The 20,814-nt window shown below is 42.4% G+C and overlaps 2 protein-coding genes across 6 annotated transcripts in view; one reads left to right on the forward strand and one right to left on the reverse strand.

Annotated features, from left to right (window-relative positions):
- TRIP12 (thyroid hormone receptor interactor 12) overlaps positions 1 to 4,835 on the reverse strand; it is a 140,520-nt gene extending 135,685 nt beyond the window's left edge. For 3 of the 4 annotated variants that reach the window (XM_042457475.1, XM_042457473.1, XM_042457471.1), the window contains exon 1: positions 4,410 to 4,835. The gene's annotated coding sequence lies outside the window, so the exon portion shown is untranslated. Of the gene's footprint in view, positions 1 to 2,863; positions 3,197 to 4,409 lie in introns of those variants that run through there. The other variant, XM_042457472.1, reaches the window with a different exon arrangement.
- A 21-nt stretch (positions 4,836 to 4,856) lies between these two features.
- The window catches only part of FBXO36 (F-box protein 36), a 52,474-nt gene continuing 36,516 nt past the window's right edge, over positions 4,857 to 20,814 (forward strand). Inside the window, exon 1 of one of the 2 annotated variants that reach the window (XM_042457481.1) lies at positions 4,857 to 5,250. In XM_042457481.1, coding sequence (XP_042313415.1) covers positions 5,155 to 5,250 — 96 coding nt within the window. In that variant the 5' untranslated portion in view covers positions 4,857 to 5,154. Of the gene's footprint in view, positions 5,251 to 5,274; positions 5,440 to 20,814 lie in introns of those variants that run through there. The other variant, XM_042457480.1, reaches the window with a different exon arrangement.

Below are 20,814 nucleotides of genomic sequence, written 5' to 3' on the forward strand. Positions count from 1 at the left end.
TACAGAAAACTGAATGAAGTTCTTAGATCAGTAACCACCAGTATGTTATCACCTTTTCTAAGATGGGTATTTGAGGTTCAACACTCAGTTCATTCACACAATATATGGTTGAAGCTTTTTATATGTAAGCCTAATTCAAAAAAAAATTGCTGTCATTACTATCACAACACAATACAGCTACTCAATTGTTTAAATTCATCAGTAACATGTGAAAGAAGTGTTAGTTTTATAATATGTAACTGAATGTCTCAGTCTTCTCCTCGCTCCATGTAGCAGCATCCATGTGTTGGACCACAATTCCTGGAATCATCTGGCACTAGTCATGCCAGCTGGAAGATGGTTGGAGTGAAAGTCCAGCACATCCAGAGGGCACCAGGTTAGCACAGATTTAGCATAACTTGTGGTTTTCTTCAAAGACTCTTGGGAAACATAGCTTAACAAGAAAATAAAGAATGTCCTGAAGATGCCTATATGTAATGTAAAAACACATTTATTCTTAGAACTCAAGTATTGCCCTCTCTGCAATAGCCTACATAGCTTCAAGGCCCCAGGCATACTAGAGTTGTACAAGTATACTTAATTGTTTCTTAAGGTTAAGTATATAGACATCTGCTAAGTATATGCTATTAACATAAAGCAGATTCAGATTGTTGAAGAAATAGCAAGGGTTTTTTTTTTAAATGAAAATGACCTCTTCATTCATGTCTTTGATCTTTGATATTCTTAGTGGGTGCCATCCATTTCAGAGTATCCTTTTATATTAAGTTCAAAGGAGAAATTCTATGTATCTATCTGCTATTAAACCTTTTTAGAACCTCTTCTTTGCTCCCTAGCACAATTAGTCCCTATCAGACATGTCTCCCACCAGCCAAAGCTCATGATAGGAAAATATTCATTCGGAGCTGAACAGGTTTTCCACTTCCTGGACATCACCTCACTATTGAAAGGTAGCAAGGGACTCAAGATAGTCTGAAAGGTCAAAAGCCTGTAAGATTAGCATTAACTAACTCCAGGGGTATAAAAATAGTTTATTGTAGATTAACAATACTGCTTTGTTTCACTTTCCACAGTTTTCAAAATATCCTGAGTGTACCAGACTTCTTATCTGGCATTCTCCTTCTTACTACACTCCTGTATCGCATTTCCATAGTCCTAGCCATCCTCTGTCACTTCATTTACATTGTATATGGTTAGAAGATGTAGACCTTACACTTAGTTTAACCAAGTAACTAAGATGTTGTACTGTATTAATTTATACAGGCTTCTAGGTAGCTGCAGTTTCTTTTGCTTAATACACACAGAAGAGGAGAGACTGGGGGAAACAGCAGAGAAGGGTTTAGAAGGTGCAGTAGCTTAACACCTGTTGGCATATATCAGACTTGTACTCCATGACTGCGCTATAGACAATCCTTACACATGCACTCCCTTTATCGCCTTAGCTTCTAAGAAACCAAGTTGTTACATTTTAGAAAAGCAAGAGCCAGATTTTAAAACCTGTGTTTAGGAAACAGCATAATCTTAGAACAGAGTTACCTACCACTGCTATCCACTGGAGCATATTCCCAATGCACAGAATTGCAGCTTTAATGTAGAACTGCTGAGCACAGAGACCACTCACCTGCATTTCTTTTTGTTAAAGATCATGTTAAATGAACATTCTTAATTAATGTGGAAGACTGCATTCATATAGTATACAAGGAAAGTCATTTAAATATTCTGAAAGTTATTACTGAATATATAGGTTGAGTTCCCTCAGAGGCATACATTACGGGCAATTCATGAAAGCAAAATACCATGTAATAAAATTAAGATTGGAAACGCATTTTTGCTGGACAATAAGGCAACAGAACTTACCTTCCCAATCCCCAATTCCAAAGGCAAAAATCCTGATGGCATCTATGTCCACCAAACATAAATACCACCAGGAAAAGGAATTTTACTAAATATTATTTTGAAGGGAATGCCTCATTAAAGATTATTTTATGATGCTTCTTTTATTAGAAAGGATCTAACTCAGTAACTCCTTTTAACCTCTACTAATATTTTTGACAGGCCTTCCTGTCACAAAAGACATTCGCTCTCTTCATGGAAACGTAGGTGGAGAAATCACTTTTGTCAAAATAAAACCAGACCTGGCTTTAAACCTGTATCAAAACAATAACTCCGTTGACGAAAAGGTTTAAGGACAAGCAAAAGTGACAGTTTTCACTGGGGAAAAACCGAAGCAGCAGCATTAAGAACTCGGCCATGAAACTGAAGTGACCAAAAACAGTTCTGAAATGAGTACCAGAGACCGAAAAGGTTAAGACTTAAGGCCAACCTCTCTTTCTTTCTTTCTTTCTTTGCCCTGTATAAAATGCGACGCAGGCCTAACGTTTAGGCCTCTGAAATACAGACAAGACCTTTGTTCCATACATGGATGTCTGTGTGAGTGTGCCTGCTTTTCCCCCTAAAGCCCTTGATAAAACTTTCCACTCTCCCTGCCCCAAGGTTTCCTTGTCCCCTGATCTAAAGTTTTCTCAGATCCCTGATGCCTTCCCACCAACCCTGGCAGGGAAGAAACAACCCCACCAGGGCTGCTGGCCTTTAGGAGGAAAGGGACAATAAAAAGTTGCACACAAGGCAGGCGGAGAGGCAGCTGGGCCTGCAGGGCTGGCAGAAGCCCCGAGATCGCTTTGAATGCTCTCCCCGCAGCAGAGAGCCCTGAGGCTGTTGAGGGAGGAGGAGGAGGAGGAGAGATAGACAGACACTTATAGGTAGATGGGGGGAGATATGTGGATCTCTGAATACCAGGCGTTATGCAAACACAAGCAGGAGGAGCCAGGCTGGCTTGTTCTGGAAGGCACCAGCAACACAATCTTACCTCTAAAATTACAATCTGCTCCGGTTTGGGGGGAAGGGTCTCGACTGACAACCAATCCTCCCCCTTCAACCCTTTTAACTGGGGGGCTCAGTGGGCTACTGTTTCCCCTTCCCTCGGCCCCAAAAGCCAGGCCAATATGGAGGCAAGCGATCGTTTAGCTCCTCTCTCTCTCTCTCTCTCTCTCTTTTTGTATTGTTGTCGACGTCGCCGTTGTTTGGGCAGAGAGGGCTGTCTTCTTCCTTTCCCTTTCAGATGTATCCGAGGGAGATCGAGGCCCAAATGCCTATCAATTAAGGGAGCCCTCCAGAGCCGGATAGGACCCTCTTCCTTTTGTATCTCGGGAAAGAGGAGGAGGAGGCAGGGAAGGAGGGAGGGAGGGAGGAGGAAGCGGATTAAGGGTAGGCCCGAGCCACAAAAGGCGGAGGGGGGGAGGCGGTGTTTGTGGGGTCCAGGGCTTCTCCCCATAAACAGGGGGCTCAGGTTCAGCCCCTGAACAGAGAGAGAGAGAAGGAGAGAGAGGGAGGGAGGTCTGGGGCTTGGGGGAAGGGAGAGGAAGGGACGGAGGAAGAAGGGCTGAATCACGGCAGGCTCCCAGGCGCCGCTTGGCCATTTTGTCAACTCCATTTCTGCCACCTTGGCCTCTCTTTCGCCACCATCCCGCTCCCTTTTCTTCCAGGGGAGGCTCCGCAACAACAATCACCACCAACCCCCAATATACACACACACACACACACACTTTTAATACACAACCCCCCTTCCTCAATTACTTCCCAAGCCTTCTGCTTCTTGGCTTCCCCCCCCCCCCCTTCCCCTTTTTCGGGGGGGAACCCTTTTTTCTTCAACACCCCCCCCCCCCCCGATATGTACGTGTGTCTATAAACACACACTTAATACACAACCCCCTTCTTTCCTGAAGCCCACCTTCTCCCACCTTGGCTTCTCTCTCCCCCCCTTTTCCTCTCCCTCGTCAACAACCTCCCCCCCCGCAACACACACACACGCACACACACTTTAATACACACAACCACCACCAGCCTTCTTTCCCTCGGGGCTGCCTTCTGCCACCTTGGCCTCTTGCCCACCCTCTTCCCCCTTCTCCTTGCTTGGAGGGAGCCTCTCCCCTTCAACAACCCCCCCCAACACACACACATCTATCTATGTGTATCACACACATGTATTTGTCTGCCATTAATCTGGCATTCCTGGCCACTGCTCACCACAGCAAAGGGAAAAGTGGACTATATACGTTCACACGGAGACACATATATACGCTCCATATACACAGACTCATATACATACCTATCTATCTCACTTAGTACACACAACCCCCCCCCGCCTCCCTCTCCGAGGCACTTCCTTCCCGAGGCCTACCTTAGGCCTGGAGCCCTGGCCGTAGAGCCACCCTCGCCCCCTCCTCCTCCTCCTCCTCCATAAAAAAGAGCGAGAACAAAAACCCCAAAAGGGGGGGGGGGTTTCTGGCAATAGAAGGAGAAGCCCAAGGAAGCCCTTGGCGAAACCAGGCCCACAATCCCTCACAGAGGCCCACCTAGTTTCGTCCCGACTCGGCCTCGTCGTCGTCGTCGTCGTCGTCCTCCTTCTCCTTCCTTCTCCTTCTGCGTCTCCTTTCCGCCGGGCGCCGCTTCCCTTCAATTATCAGCTGAGCCGCAGCACCGACCAGGGCGACGTCTGCCTCCGCCGCCGCTGCCGCGTCCCCTTCCTAGTTCCCTAGTTCCCTTGCCTCCTCTTCTCCTTCTTCTTCCGGCGGCGCAGAGGCGGAGGAGGAGGAGGAGGCCGGGGACTACTTTACCCCGAAAGGGGCCCGGGGGCCCCCGCTCTCTCTGCGCCCCCTCCGTCGCCAGCAACAGCAGCGGCGGCCTCCTCCGCAGAGCCTTCCGCCTCCCACACACTCGGCGGCGGCGGCGGTTCTATCCCCGTGGCCCTCCGCTCCCCTGGAAGAGAGGCCAGAGAGGGAGCGAGAGGAAACCAGGGAGAGGGGAGAGAGGTATCCCTCCGCTGGGGTCGTCACCCTTGAGGTGCGCGCAGGCGTTTCCTGCCCCTCGGGGTCGCCACCGACGGCGACGACGCTGCCTCGCTCTGACGGTTAGGCCGCCTCTCTCCTTCTTTTTTGTCCTCCTCTTCCTCTCTGCCGCTTTATTTTGTTTGTCGATTCGAGGAGGAAACAGCGCGACGTCTCCTTTAAGGGCCGGGGGCGGGGTTTCTGCCGTGACCTCTTGCTTAGCCACGCCCCCTTTTTCTTGGTTGCCACGGCGACGGTCCGACGGCGTCCCAAAATGGCGTCGCTGCTGAGCGAGAACCTGTTCGAGGCGCGAGGACAGGCCCCGGCGCCCAGCAAGGACTTCTACCAACTCATCGTCTCCAGGAAGGAAGTGAGTGCGGCGGAGGGGCGCCTGTCTTCCTTCTCTTTCGGTCAGGTGACAGCCCCGAACACAATGCCGCAGAAGACAGGATCCATTTTGAGGCCCCTGGCCCAGTGCTACGGGATGCTGGGAATTGTAGTTTATTTGTGGCCCCCTTCAAGGACTTCTACCAACGCATTGTCGCCAGGAAGGGAGCGAGTGAGTGCAGTGGGACACACACTCCTTCCCTCCTTCCTCCCTTCCTTTTCGTTCTCTCAGGTCACAAACACACCGCAGAAAGTATCCATTTTGAGACCTCTTTCTAACTGCCCTGCCTCAAAAACTAAGGAATCCTGGGAATTGTAGTTTTTTGTGGCACCAGAGCTCTCTGGTAGAGACTACGGTTCCCAGAATGTCCTAACGTTGAGACAGGGTAGTTAAAGCAGTCTCAAACTGGATTATTTCTGCAGAGTGTTTTGAGCTCTCTCTGGCTGCATCCACATTACAGAAAACAATCCAGTTTGATACCACTTTAACTGCCCTGGCTCCGTGCTATGGAATTCTGGGAGTTGTAGTTTGTTGTGGCACAACTTTATGGACTCCATTTTATGGATGTTTTATTTTGAAATTAAGCAACTATGTATGGATCAAATAAGGTAAAGGCAATGTTAAGTGAGATGTACAGTTGGTTCTAGGTAGCCAGGCAGTTGGACTAGGACTCTGGAGGCCAGGGTTCGTATCCTGGCTTAGCCATGTAAACCCACCGGTTGCCCTTGGGCAAGTCACACCCTCTCAGCCATGGGGATGGCAGTGGCACACTCCCTCTGAAGAAACTAGCAAGAAAGCCCCATGATAGGGTCTCCATAAGTTGGAAACGACTCAAAGGTACATAACAAGGAAGCAACACTATTATTATTATTATTATTATTACATGTAGGGGTAAAGTCAGAAAAGCTAAAGCACAGAATGAACTCAGGCTTGCTAGAGAAGTTAAGAACAACAAAAAGGGCTTTTTTGGATATGTCTGCAGCAAAAGTAAGAAGAAGGAAATGGTAGGGCCACTGCGTCGAGAGGATGGCAAAATGTTAACAGGGGACAGAGAAAAGGCAGAATTACTCAACACCTTCTTTGCCTGAGTCTTCTCAGAAAAGGAAAAGGGTGCTCAACCTAAGGATAATGGAGCAGAGGACAGAATAGGGGAATTTCAGCACAGAATAAGTGAAGAGATAGTAGAGGAACACCTTATTAATCTAAATGAATTTAAGTCTCCAGGACCAGTTGAACTACATCCAAGGGTACTAAAAGAACTGGCAAATGTAATATCAGAGCCATTGGCAATAATCTTTGAGAACTCCTGGAGAACAGGAGAAGTCCCAGCAGACTGGCGGAGGGCAAACGTTGTCCCCATCTTCAAAAAGGGAAAAAAGGAGGATCCCAACAATTATCGTCCAGTCAGTCTGACATCAATACCAGGAAAGATTCTAGAGCAGATCATTAAACAGAGAGTCTGTGAACATCTAGAAAGCAATGCCATAATCACAAAAACTCAACATGGGTTTCAGAGAAAGCCAGATAAATCTTATCTCTTTCTTTCATAAAATTACTAGTTTGGTAGATGAAGGGAATGCTGTGGATATAGTACATCTTGATTTCACTAAGGTCTTTGACAGGGTTCCTCATTCTGGCAAAGAAGCTTGTAAAATGTGGGCTAGACACGGCAACTGTTAAGTGGATTTGTCACTGGTTTACCGGCCAAACCCAAAGGGTGCTCAACAATGGCTTCTTTTCATCCTGGAGAGAAGTGACCAGTGGGGTCCCACAGGGCTCTGTCCTGGGCCCAGTATTATTCAACATCTTCATGAATGACTTGGATGACAAAATTGGGGGTATACTTATCAAATTTGCAGATGACACCAAATTAGGAGGAGATGCAAGCTCCAGGAAAAGAGATTCCACCTCAACATTAGGAGGAACTTCCTGACAGTAAGGGCTGTTCAACAGTGGAATAAACTCCCTCAGAATGTGGTGGAGTCTCCTTCCTTAGATGTCTTCAAACAGAGGCTGGATGGCCATCTGTCAGGGATGCTTTGATTTAGATTTCCTGCATGGCAGGGGGTTGGACTGGATGGCCCTTGCGGTCTCTTCCAACTCTATGATTCTATTTCCTTCCCGTCTCTCTTCCAGGCTCAAGAGGCAGTAAAACATATTAAAATACAAAGCATAATTTTAAAAGCATATAAAACCAACAGGTACAAGTCAATACTCTAAAACCATTAACATACACTCACGTAAGTACATTCTTAAAAAGTCATGATTTAAAATTGACAGGGTAGGCCTGCCAGAAGAGATAACAAATAATTGGGTAGACAACTAATACTTAATTATAGATATTTTTTTTGTGGGAACAGAAAGAGGAATAGCATGACAAATAGGAAAATGAACAAATAAGTAGAGACTAGATAGTGAGGATAGAAAAGAAAACCTGCAGGGATTATCATATATACTCAACTATAAGTCAACCTCATGTATAAATCGAGGGGAAGTTTCGGGGCCGAAATTATGGATTTTGATGTGACCCCATGGATAAGTCAACTGAGTTTTTTTGCATCAATTTTTTGAGCTAAATTTCTAGACTTATACATGAGTATATACGGTACATTTTTATTTTTAAAAAACAATAAAAATATTATTTTTAAAAAGATAAGAAAGGGGGGAATATTATTTCTCTTCAGGATGATTTATGTGCCTATGGGAGGAGAAAGCAGGGTGACCAGACGTCATCCTTTTCCAGGACATGTCCTACATTTCAACCTTCTGTCCAGAAGGAATTCCAAAATGTCCTCCATTTTGAGCATCACTAAGAAGCCCATTGAATAAATGCCACGTTTGCTGGTTCTCCTTTGAGAAATGTATCATTTTGGCAGCATTTCCTTATTGCAAAGAGGGGGATAGGATAGATCCTTCTTACATTCTTCTTTCCTAGGAGCAACAGCAGCCAACAAGACCTCCCCACAAAGCTCTGTGTGTCTTTCTTTTTTGAAGGGAAAAGGCAGTGGGCTACTTGAGGACACAATGCAAATGTTGAAAGGTTTTTTCCGTTAATTTCAGTACAATGGACAAATGAAAATAATAATTAGATGTAGAGTCAGTCAAGGCTTTGTTGCTAGTACAATATAATTTTAAGCATTTGTGTTGCTCAGAGTACTATAAGTATATTGTAAGCCAACAAGGCATTTTAACAAGGTAAGTTCATCAGAAAAATATGGTTAAGCACATAATAAAATACATTATATGTGTTATCTAGCTGTAAATAAACCATAGGAAATGAATTTATAGTCTTTTCAGCGTTTATCTCAAAATACCCTACATTTTTATTGATTGTCCTACATTTTGTGGTGCCTTGTCCTCCATTTATAGTTATGACATCTGGTCATCCTGGGAGAAAAAAATGCAGGGTAGTACGGAGAATCTGTACTTCAATAGGTGGTGGTTTGAGTGTTGGGGCTTGGGCTCTGCAACCAGGGTTTGAATTCCCAGCTCGGCCATAAAACCCACTTTGGACAAGTCACAGTTTCTCAGCCTCAAAAGAAGTCAATAGCAAACATCCTCTGTACAAATCTTGCTAAGAAAACCCCACGATAGGCATCCTTAGGGTCTCCATAAGTCAGAAATGCCTTGAAGGCACCCAACAACAACAAAGAGCATATTGCAGTGCTGAACCTCTCCTAAATAGGGGAGAAGGAGGGGGTAGAAATCTAGAAGCACCCTTACGACTACCTTGATTTATAATTTATCATGGATCCACTTCTTTATATGCGACACAGGCTGAGGTTATCAAGTATATATATACAGTTATGGGTATATGATATCTCTGAGAGACTGTATTAAGATGCAAAAAGATACAAATTGTCATCCTCACCCTAAATCTTCAAAAGCCTGCGTGAGATAATAAAGTCGGTCTTTATAGTAGTTTGCAAAAGGATTTTGTAGCACCTTTGAGACTAAGGTCCAAAACACACAGCAGAAATAATCCAGTTTGTAACCAGTTTAACTGCCCTGACTCAATGCTAGAGAATTTTGGTAACTGTAGTTTTGTGAGACATTTAGACTTCTCTGTCAGAAAGCTCTGGCGCTGCAATAAACTACAATTCCCAGAAACCAGGGAAGTTATAGCAGTCCCAAACTAGATTATTTCTGCAGTGCCTTTTAGATAAAAGAAGAAGAAGAAGCTGGTAACATAAACTACAATTACCAGATTTCCTTAGCACTGAGCCAGGGCAGTTAGCGGTCTCAAACTGGATTATTTCTGCAGTGTGTTTTGGATAAAAAAAAATGGGTAACATGAGACTTTGTAGACTTGAATCTACTTCCTCAGATTCATGGGGTCAAGATTCTTTTGCACACTGATGTTCCAGGTTGTCTTTGAATTCTATTTTTACAGTAGTTAATATTGCTGTGTGAAAGCGATAGTACTCCCTGAACTGTATAGCTATGCTTATTAGTAGGAGGCTTTAATATCACACTCTGTTGCTTCTGAAGAAATTGATTAGTGTCAACAAAAGCTCATGCTAAAATATAAGTCAGTGCTAAAGGTGGTGCTAGATTTCTTTCCCCCCTCCCCCTCTGTTTATGCTGCAACAGACGGAATAGGGCTACTTCTTTGAAAACTGAGTAGTGTGTTTTCTAGAAGTCATTTCCTCTGAGTTAATTGAGCTCTAGTGCTCCCTTGCTTCTTGTGCCTATTAACTGCAAGGAAAATTCACGTTCTACATGCTCCAAATACCCAACTTTTTAAAATTTTGATTACACGTTTTAAAGCTGAGCTTTGGTACAGAAATGCATTTTGTGGCCACAGCCTGATGAACTCTGGTTCCCATTAAGATCTAGTTAAATAAAAGTCTTTCGCAACTTGTAACACTTCATTGGTATACAAATATGACACATTTTTAAAAGTACTATTTGTTCATAATGGCCTGTCTAACTCTAGTAAACAAAGCAGTAAATTGAAACATAAAGTGTTCACCCTGCTTTAAAGAAGAGTAAAATCAAACTTGAAAATGTATTCATTAGATTAATATCTTGCCTTTCCGCACTCAGTACAATAATACATCCAGATTTGCAACCGTCTTAACTTTAAAAATCCAAAACAAATAAAAAGTTTAAAAAGTGTACAGCAATAAAAGAAATAAAACATCTACTGATGCCAATGCCTGCCTGAATAGGACAACATATTTAAAAAAAAAAAAAAGACGTTTGAGGGCCTGAGAGCAACTACAGAGAAGGCCTTCTACTCCAGTACCACTAAACATGCCTCTGATGGCAGTGGAACTCAAAGAAAGGCCATCCTCAAATATCATGAAACCTAGGCAAGTTTGTATCAGATAATGTGGTCCTTTAAATAATCTGCTCCCAAGTCACATACAACTTTATAGGTTATAACCTTTGAAATGTGGCCAGAAACAGACAGTAACCAGTGTCTTCAAAAAAGAATCTCAGACTCCTTATAATTGAGCCTGCTCAGTGCTCTGGCTGCAGTATTCTGGACCACCTATACAGGTATTTTCCAAATAATTTTCAAAGGCAGTCCCACACATTGTGTTATGATAGTTCATACAGGATGTAAACAAAGGATGTGTCACTCAAGTTGTGTCCATTTCCTGAAATGGGTGTAATTAGCATGAGGCTCAGGTGCATTCCTGCCAACTGTTAAACCTGGATATCCAAGTTCTTGCTTTAACCAGCAGTACTCCCAAGCTGCGAACCTCAGTCTTCAAAAGGGTGATAAACAGGTAGTGCATGCTGAAACTTTTTTTCTTACATACCTGTTAATTTGCTCTGGGGGGGGGCATCTTTGACTTGCCTAGATTAAGCTTCAGATGTTTTACCCTTATCCAGACCATTATTGGCACCAGAACCAGAACGGCTTCCTTAGATTTCATTGTAAAGAAGAGATTTGAATGTCTTCATAATAGTTGGACCAAACTCTAGATAGCCTCTCGCAGTAGCTTTATGTATGTATTGAATAGGTGGGGACAAATACTGCAACATTCCAGTGACTAGCAGCATATTCTGAAATTTCCTCTTGAAGATGAACCAGCATCTTCATACTTTTAAGTTCCATCTTAGATAGATGTGTCAAAACAATACTATGGTCTTGAAATCTACCAAAAATGCTACAGATCCAGCAAAGACTCTTAATCTTTATTTATTCTTTTAACAGAAATAAAGCATTCAAAGGTTAGAGGGCACCAAGTATTTTTGTATAAAAAGAGCTAGTTTGGAAGATAGAAGAGTTATAATTGCACAAACATTTATCATGTTGTGCTTCAGCACAGTTGTGTTACAGCAAGTTAAATACATTTACTTATATATTTCCAGTTTAGAACTGAAGTATTGTAAACTATGCTCTTCACTTATTTTTTATTTTTAATGTGAAGGTTTATTTATTTAAGCATTTCATCTTTGATTTAACACCAAAACCACGTCTGAGAAGTGTCCTTAACATCTGTAACTCCAAATGCAATGCAAAATAACAACATGCAGAATAAAGTATTGCCTTGGCATACATATGACATGAAATCATGGCTTAGCATGCAAAGGGATTTTGTAGCACCTTTGAGACTAACCGAAAAAAATAAGCTGGTAGCATGAACTTTTGTAAACTTGAGCCTGTTTCCTCTTAGGGGTTGTCTGCATGGGCCAAAAGGCCTGGATTCTCCTCAGTCTCATGTTGTCTATTTCAGACAACTCAGGCCAAAACCCTAGGGACAAGATTGGGCCTGATCATGAATGTCCAGATGTGGAACCAGAGGATCCAGCCTGACACCAGGGTAAACAGCCTTCACCCACGGAATAATTTACCCTAGGTTTTCCACTGAGCTTCTGGAAAACTGCAGCAAAACAGGGCTGTTCAGCCACGCACACACCAGCTCCTTACTTTGCTAGCTGTCACTTTCACTGAAAAGCTGCCGGTTGCTGTATCTGATGCAGAAACGGGAGGATCTATCTACACCCACGTGGCCAGGTGCCCCATTTCTGCTTCAGATGCAGCAATGGGGGGGGGGGGCTTCTGAGTAAAAGCAACAGCATAGCAATGTAAGGAGCACAAACCAGTTGCAGGTCCCAGCTTGGCACAGGGATGGGTGTGTAAAAACCCACCTCTCCCCACACCAACACAGGAACTGACCTGGGTAAGTAAGCACCGGGGCAGGAAAGCATGAGCTCAGACTGCTTTCCTGGCCCATCTGCTCAGCCTCATTCTTCCTACTTCTTTCTTTCAGTTAGTTTAAACAGTGCTACAAGATCCCTTTGCATACTGATATTCCAGACTAACATGGCTGTGTCTTTGAAATCTTGACTTAGTGTGTAATATGAATTAGCTTTGAACCTACATATTACTCCCTCCCTCCTTGTGTTTCTATCCATTACTCACCATCGTGGATCCCATCCTGGAAGAAAGCTGGAATATAAATTCAATAAATAAATAAATATCCTATCCAAAACAAACTATAGGTTTTGCACCCAAATCATTTTGTATTTGAGAATGCCTAATTGACATGGAATACAACATAAAGGGGATTAATATCCCCAATTTTCCTGTTCTAGTAATTATTGGAGCTCCCAGTTACATTTTCAAAGTAAAAATTAAAAATGTTGAAAGATCTGAACCTCCATTTTCAGTGGTTCTTTGACTTGAATCCTTGTTCATAGAGAGAAGTTAATGTAGATTTCTGAATCGTTCAAAGTCTTGAGAGGCAAGTTAAAGTCCCATTCACTCTTTGGTGTAGTGCTTACTAGGTGAAGAATCATTTTAGCAATAATAGAGGTGTCACTACATTAAAAAAAAATACTAATCATTAAATTAAAATTTGTAGAGTGAATCTTGGGGAGCACAAGGATGTGCAGGGGATAGTTAAATGTCATCCTCTCCCCACTTCTCTTCTGCTGGTAGAAACAGACCGAAAACAGATGGCCCTAAAGGGGCAGCGTCACTCCCCCTTTTGTGTGCCACATTGGGGTTGTGGGAACCGCACACTATGCCCCAATCTGGCTTTTTCTTAGCACAAAAAGGAGGGGCAGAAAGCCACGCCTTTTTGTGCCGGGCAAAGGGTGCCTTTGCCACCATCTAAATGTCACACCGCTAAAACGCTCCTCACCATCTGGTTGGGCAGGTGGTGAGATGCTGCCTTGGGGGCAGACTCAGGGGTGTGCATACGCCATGCTCCCACGCCACGCTGAAGCCTGTTCTTTTTGCTGGTCTGTACCAGCAAAAACTTGGGTTCCCAGCCATGACATTAAAGTAGCAAAGAACACTTCATTACCTCCCACCCACTGTTCTTGATTCTGATATGTTTTATGCAAGTGAGCAGCTGGAGTCATCCTGCTGGTAATTCAGCAATTTGGATTTCTGTCCTCTAAACTGTAAATTGACCAGCTGTATTGCACTTCAAAGTATAGGCCAGAAGTGCAATTTAAGTCTTAAGTGTTGCAGGTTCAGGGCTTCAGTTTACAAGTCTTGCTCAAGCACTGCATGAGATGCTCTGTTTCCATAGTCTTCTCTTTGCAGGTAACTTGTCCTGCTACTTTGTGGCTTTTGAGAGAAAGATTTTACCTTCATTTGCTCAGTATTTCTTAGATTTTATCTAGTATCTAGGGAAAAGCCCTCAGCCTCTCTGGTGCTCTCAACAACACTCTCTTCTGCTGCACAGCCATTTAAGATTTTCTCAGCCACATTCTAAATAACCTTAATACTATTTTGGTAAAATAAGGCCTGTTACAAACTGCCAAAATAAAGCTGCTTCGGGTCTCTTTGGAGGTATGCTATTTAAATGATGCATGGGTCCTAAGAGTCCAGAGGTCGCGCCAAAGCCACATTCCATTCCTAAGCACTGGAGTGCAGCTTTGGTGCAGCTTCCGGATTCTTCGGATGCATGCATCATTTAAACAGCATACCTCCAAAGAGACCCGAAGCAGCTTTATTTTGGCAGTCTGTAACAGGCCTAAGATTATATCATCTCTTAAATTTACAGTATATAAATAGAGCCTTCCTAAGACTGGCTTCAGATCATAAAAACACAGCATTAGAAGAAACCATAAGGACCATCCAGTCCAACTCCCTTCCATGCAAGAATACACAAAGTGAAAAGGCTTGTATGCATGACAGTGCTGCTTCCTCTAACTCATCAGATAGTTTCTTTTCTTCAAGTCTTACACAAGTCTTGCTTAATTCAGTGGGATATCTTCTAGTTAAGTACAGTATTGCAGGTGTGTAGCATAATCTGTGTAAATTTCCACAGAAACAAGTACTGATGATCAATAGGATTTTCTGTAAATGAGGACATCTTGAATTGCATGTGTTCTAGCCTAGTCTTACCCATATTTACACAGAGGAAAGTCCCACTGATTCCAGTAGAATTTGCTTTCACTTAAACTTGTAACCAGTTGTTTGGTGAATAAAGTTTGATAAATTTATATTAAACAATTTAGTATTTGTCAAATTAATTACATTTTATTATTGAATTTTGCCAAATATAATAGTAAGTCAGGAGTTTTGCTGTGTTTCTTTTCCCTTATGTACTGAGTTAAATCGAATTTACTGACAAAATAGACTAAGGCCTTATCTGCACTGCAGAAATAATCCAGATTTACATCACTTTAACTGTCATAGCTCAGTGCTGTGGAATTCTGAGAATTCTCAGCTCTTCTTTGAGGGAAAGCACCAAATAGCTGCCACTGTCACCATTTTCCTATTTAGGCATCCAGAAAGGTCAGAAGCAGTGCCATGTAAGAGAAAGTAGAGGAGGTTGGTGCTTTTTGTTTTTTAGGTACTTCCGGGATGAACTAAACTCAAGCCTTTCACCACTCTGCTTAAAGAAGGGAATGGTTCCTTTTTTGATAAGAGTTAAAGCACAATACGTACGGTGACCTGTGGATAAGCCAACCCAGGTTTTGGGGGTCAATTTTTTGACTAAAATTTCTAGACTTATACATAAGTATATACAGTAAACAATATCCTCAAGTTGTAAAGATATATCATTGATGTTTATCACACTATACTCTTATAGTGCTACTATTCCACTTTGACTGCTCTAGCTGCCTCCTGTTGCATTCAAGGAGGGGTAGTTAAATTCTTTCTCAGGCAGAGAACTTCTCTGCTGAGAATTCTAAATACCCCTCCTTAAACTGCCAATACCAAAGCAAACAGGAGTCAAAGTGGAATAGTAGCACTATAAGAGTATAGTGTGATAAACATCATAAATATCTAAGTCAGGATTGCCTATGTCGTTGTATTTCTGATTTCATTACATGGTTGTTAAAAATGGACAGTGAAGAAAGCTGATAACCCAGCTCTTTTTAAGTGTGCTGAAGGAGAGTTTGGCAGATACTGTGGACAGCCAAAAAGACAAATACAAGTTGAATATTCCCTTCCAGAATTCCAAAATCCAAAGTATTCCAAAATCTAAAATTGTCCACATGCATGGATGAGATAATGATACCTTTGTTTTCTGATGGCTCAGTGCACACAAATTTTGTTTCATGCACAACATTATTTTAAATGTTATGTATAAAATTACTTTGAGACTCTACAAGGGGTATACAAAAGATGTATGAATTTCATGTTTAGGCGTGGGTCACATCTCCAAGCTATCTCCTTATGTATATGCAAATATTCCAAAATCTGAAAACCCAAATCCAAACACTTCTGGTCCCAATCATTTTGGATAAGGGAGTCTTAACCTGTATATGGGGCAAAGAGCAAATCAAGACTGAACTTTCACTAGAGACCTAGATGACTAATCTGACACACTTTAGACATATCATGAGAAGACATGACTCATTAGAAATGACAATAATGATTGGTAAGGTGGAAGGCAGTAGGATGTGGGGAAGACCTCATTACATGTGGATAAACTCGGGCAAGGATAGACTCAATCAAAGAAGCCATTGCCCTGAGTTTGCAAGACCTGGGCAAAGCTGTTGATAATAGGTCTCTCAGTCATAGGGTCACCAAAGTCTACTTGACAGCAATTAACAACAACTTTTTCCCCAAAACCAGTACTCAAGGTAACTTACAAATTAAATCGAATATAGTTAAAATATTTGTTTATTTATTTCATTTTATGCTGCCTTTCTCCCAGACGGGATCCAAGGTGGCTCACAGACAAAAACACGTTAAAAGCATCACAATAACATTCAAAACAATTAAAATCATCTTTAAAAATTATAAAATTACATTTAAAATGTACAAAACTTAAAAAAAACATAATTAAAGAACTCAGATTTCATAAAAGCCACCCTGGTATAATTATATGTGTAATGCCTGCTTAAATAAGAATGTATTAACTTGCTGTCGAAAGGCAACCAGAGATCGGATTAGCCTAGTTTCCCCCGGAAGGAAGTTCCAAAGTGTGGGAGCAGCCACTGAGAAGGCTCTCTCTCATGTCCTCACCAAATGAGTCTGTGATGGTGGTGGGACCAAGAGAAAGCTTTCCCCCAAAGATCTTAGCATTATGGCAAGTTCATATGGGGAGATACGGCTCTTCAAATAATCTGGACCTAAGACATACAGTATACAAAAGATCAACAGTGAAATAGAATAAACTGTCAACAACAATATAAAACAATTTAAAATATACAGTTAAAATGAAAGAATTTTTTTAAAAATGTTATGTTTAATTGCATTTGACTATTCAGTTGAAGAAATAATTTGTGTTATTCCATTATCACATATTTCAGCTGAAGAAATATATAATCAAACGTAATTGTGTTCATTTGTTAGTCTTAAGTAAACACTGAGCCTAGAAAAGAATGGCTTTTGCTGCAGTTCATTTTTGTAATAAGAGTTAGCATCTTAAAGATAAGTAGGTTTTTATTGTAAACTTTCACTTTGAATAAAAAGTTGAAGTTATGTGCAGAGTGAAGCAACTGTTTTCACATCTTAAGTTTCTTCATTTGTGTGTGTACAAGTTGAGTCATTCATTAGCGCATCAGGCAAATGAGAAGCAGTTGGATCTGAGACTGTATTCTAAAAGCTTTATCATCACATTACAGGGGCAATGTGGCAAATTCCAAATATTTGGCAAACTCTCTGATTGCATATTTACATCATACACCTGAAAATATTATGTATTAAACAGATTAAATTACTCTTCCAACATCAAGTTTTAGTGTTGCTTGTTGCCCTGAGCTTTCAGGATAAAAAGTGAGGTATAAATATTTTAATAAAATTAATTCTTGTTCAGCAACCCTATCAAAGACTATAGAAATAATATTAGTCGTAACAATACCAGATCTCATTCGTGGATCTAGGGATTTCCCGCAAGGAGAACTGATTGTTTAGCAGTAGTATAATTTGAAAATGCTTTTTAAAATGTTTCACACTTTGGGAATAATAAAATGTTTCCTTTTCCACTTTTGATTTTTGCTTACATTTCAGGGAAGCAAGGAAGCAAATTCTAAAGTTTAAAACTGATTGCTTGCCGTACTAGAGCAGACCCACTGAATCAGTCTGTTTGATAAACATGTAAACCTCACTGATTCAGTGGGTCACCTCTACTTGGGACTATCCATTGAGATTTAGGCCTACTTCTCCCCCTCCTCCCTTTTTTGGGCCATTCATATTTCTAAGGCAGCAGCTATCTCTTTAGCAGGTATCACACAAAATCTTCAGATGTAATTGTTTATATACAGTTTATTTCATTTAGGGAATTATACACTGCCCTTCAGCTAAAAAGGCTGAGAGCACCTTACAAATTGTTAATTTGTTTGTCAATTCTCTTCTTTCAGCCTTGTAATCTAAATACAACAGGACACAACAAGGAAAAAGGAATGGCAGTGGAGAAGGGTATTAAGTCCAGCAGATGCTGGCTGCTGTGCTGTCCCTCAGAGACTACAGCAGTGGCAGTTGGGATGGAGTGATGGTCTTTCATCAGCTTCTGGAATCATAAAGATGCTGTGCCTCACTGCTGTTTTCTCTCTCAGAGGCCAGAACAATGGTGGTTGTACTTTCTTCAGCTGTTAGAAGCAAGGCAGGATGGTGCTATGCCTGGTTGCTGTTCTCTCCCTCAGAGACCACAGCAATGTGCTCTGAACAAAAGAAATCTATGAATTGTGGCATTACTTCAGTCACAGCATTAGAAGAGAGCATTGTGAACTTCTTCCTAAAACCAGCTAGCCCGAAAAGAATAAATGATAGACAAGTGCAAATGGCTACCAAAGTACCCTGCCTTTCTGCATCTTCCATAACGTTACTATTTCAGTAGCTACACAGTGAAACCTTTAATAATTTAACAAATGCCTTTACAGAAAAAAGCAGAGATATGTTTTAAGAAGCTAAAGAAAATACCTTTAGCATTCTCTGCTGAAACACACTTCTTTCCCTGGCACTTTACACTCCCAGTCTCCAAACATGTTATCCTTAGTTCCTGTGGTCCTGACTAACAATGTGAAAATCATATGTCTGCCTTACTCTGGGTTTTGTTGCTCTGTTTTAAAGACCTACAATATCACTTTCCTGACAAACCGTTGATCACTGTCTCCTAGTTGACATACTCTCTGACCTTGGGTTCTCAGACTCTGTTCTCAATTGGTTTAGATCTTATTTGTCAGACAGATCTTTTGCAGTGATTGCAGGTGGTCAGACTTCATCTGCTGTCCCCTTATCTGTTGGAGTTCCCAAGGGCTCTGTTCTGGGTCCCCTTCTGTTTTCTCTCTACACACTGTCCTTAGGTAAAATCATTAGCTCTTTTGGTTTTTCCTACCATCTGTATGCCAATGACACCCAGTTTTATCTTTCCACCCCTGACTTTTCTCCAAGGCTTGAACAGCAAGTCTCGTCTTGCCTCACAGCTGTCTTGCAGTGGATGTGCCATTGGCGTTTGAAGCTCAACATGTCCAAGACGGAGCTTCTTGTCTTTCCTCCTAAGTCCACCCTTCAACACTCCTTTTCTGTCTCTGTGGACAACATTTCTATTCAACCAGTCCAGCAAACCTGCAGTCTTGGTTTTATCTTTGACTCTTCTCTGTCGTATATCCCTCAGATCCAGACCACAGCCAATGCTTGTAGATTCTTTTTATACAATATTACCAAAATCCGACCATATCTCTCCGCCTCTACTGCCAAGATCCTGGTCCATGCCCTAGTGGTCTCACGACTTGATTACTGTAACATCCTCCTGGCTGGGCTTCCTCTTTCTCACCTCCGTCCTTTAATCTCTGTCCAGCATTCAGCTACACGCATTATCACATCCATCCCACCGCTCTGACCACATCTCTCCTGTGTTGGCATCCCTTCACTGGCTCCCCCTCCCTTTCCGCATTCAGTATTATCCAGGATTGCTGCCAGCAATCTCTGACTTATGCTGATAACCGAGCCTTCAGCCAACACATGTAAGCAACACAAACCTTATGGAGAAGCAGTCTAAGAGCAAGCCGAGGAAACAAGCCAATGTCGGGGTTACAGAAAGTCAAGTGTACCGAAAGACGAGCTGAAGTCAGGAATCCAGAAAGCAGAGTGGTCAAAACAGTCCGTGGTCACAATAGCCAAGAGATAACAAAGGTCCGGTCCGAGGTCAAGATAACAAAGTAGCAAGGTAACAAGATGTCAGGAGCTAGAGCAACAGCAATCACACCAAGGGCTCATGCAATAAACTCTAGCAACAAACTCAAGCCTCTCTCCCACTTAAATCAGGGAAACTCTCCCTCGAGCCACCTGAGGCTGGTTTGCTAATTGTCTTTCTGCAATCCTTCTGGATCTGCGCCTGCAAGCACTCTCGGCCCGTCTCTCTTGATAAGAAGGCACCTGCAGGCAAGCCTCATCTCCAGAGTCACCACTAGGCTGTGGCACCATAGGAGGCCTCTCCTCAGCACTAGGACCTGGTTGGACCTCCTGCTCTGGGGCTGGGGAAGCACAGCTGGTACCTGGCAGTGTAGAACTAACACCTGGCGTAGCCTCAATCAGCCCTTGCTCTGGAGGAGGCTCATCCTCCTCCTCATCCTCCGAGAGCTCATCTTGGCTGGCCATGACAAGTATAAGCTCCTGCTGTCGATGTTTAAAGCCCTCCATGGGCTGGCCCTTTCTTACTTATCAGACCTTCTTTCTCCTCACCTTCCAACTAGGTCCCTCCGTTCTGGTAGTCAGGGTCTGCTGTCCCAGCCCAGGATTTCCTCTGCCCCATCTCGAATTCGCCCCTTTTCACTCGCTGCCCCTCACTCCTGGAACCTTCTTCCCCTGCGAGCAAGAGCCATCACTTCTTTAACCAGCTTCAAAACAGAGTTGAAGACCATCCTGTTCAGGGCAGCATTCCCAGGCATTGCATAATTGTCACTTGCTATTTGATGTTCTGTTGTTGTCTGTTTTATTGAATCATTTCCTGTATTGCTATGTATTTTATATGTATTATCCTACTAGAGAGGCCCCTTCACCACCACCACTCCCTTTGTGTCGTGTCTTTTTAGATTGTAAGCCTGAGGGCAGAGAACTGTCCAATTAAAAAGATTGTATGTACAGCGCGGTGTAAATTTACAGCGCTTTATAAAGAAAGGTTAATAATAATAATAATAATAATAATAATAATAATAATAATAATAATAATA

The sequence above is a fragment of the Sceloporus undulatus genome, chromosome 3 (assembly GCF_019175285.1).
Source record: "Sceloporus undulatus isolate JIND9_A2432 ecotype Alabama chromosome 3, SceUnd_v1.1, whole genome shotgun sequence".
In the NCBI taxonomy this organism is placed as follows: Eukaryota; Metazoa; Chordata; class Lepidosauria; order Squamata; family Phrynosomatidae; genus Sceloporus; species Sceloporus undulatus.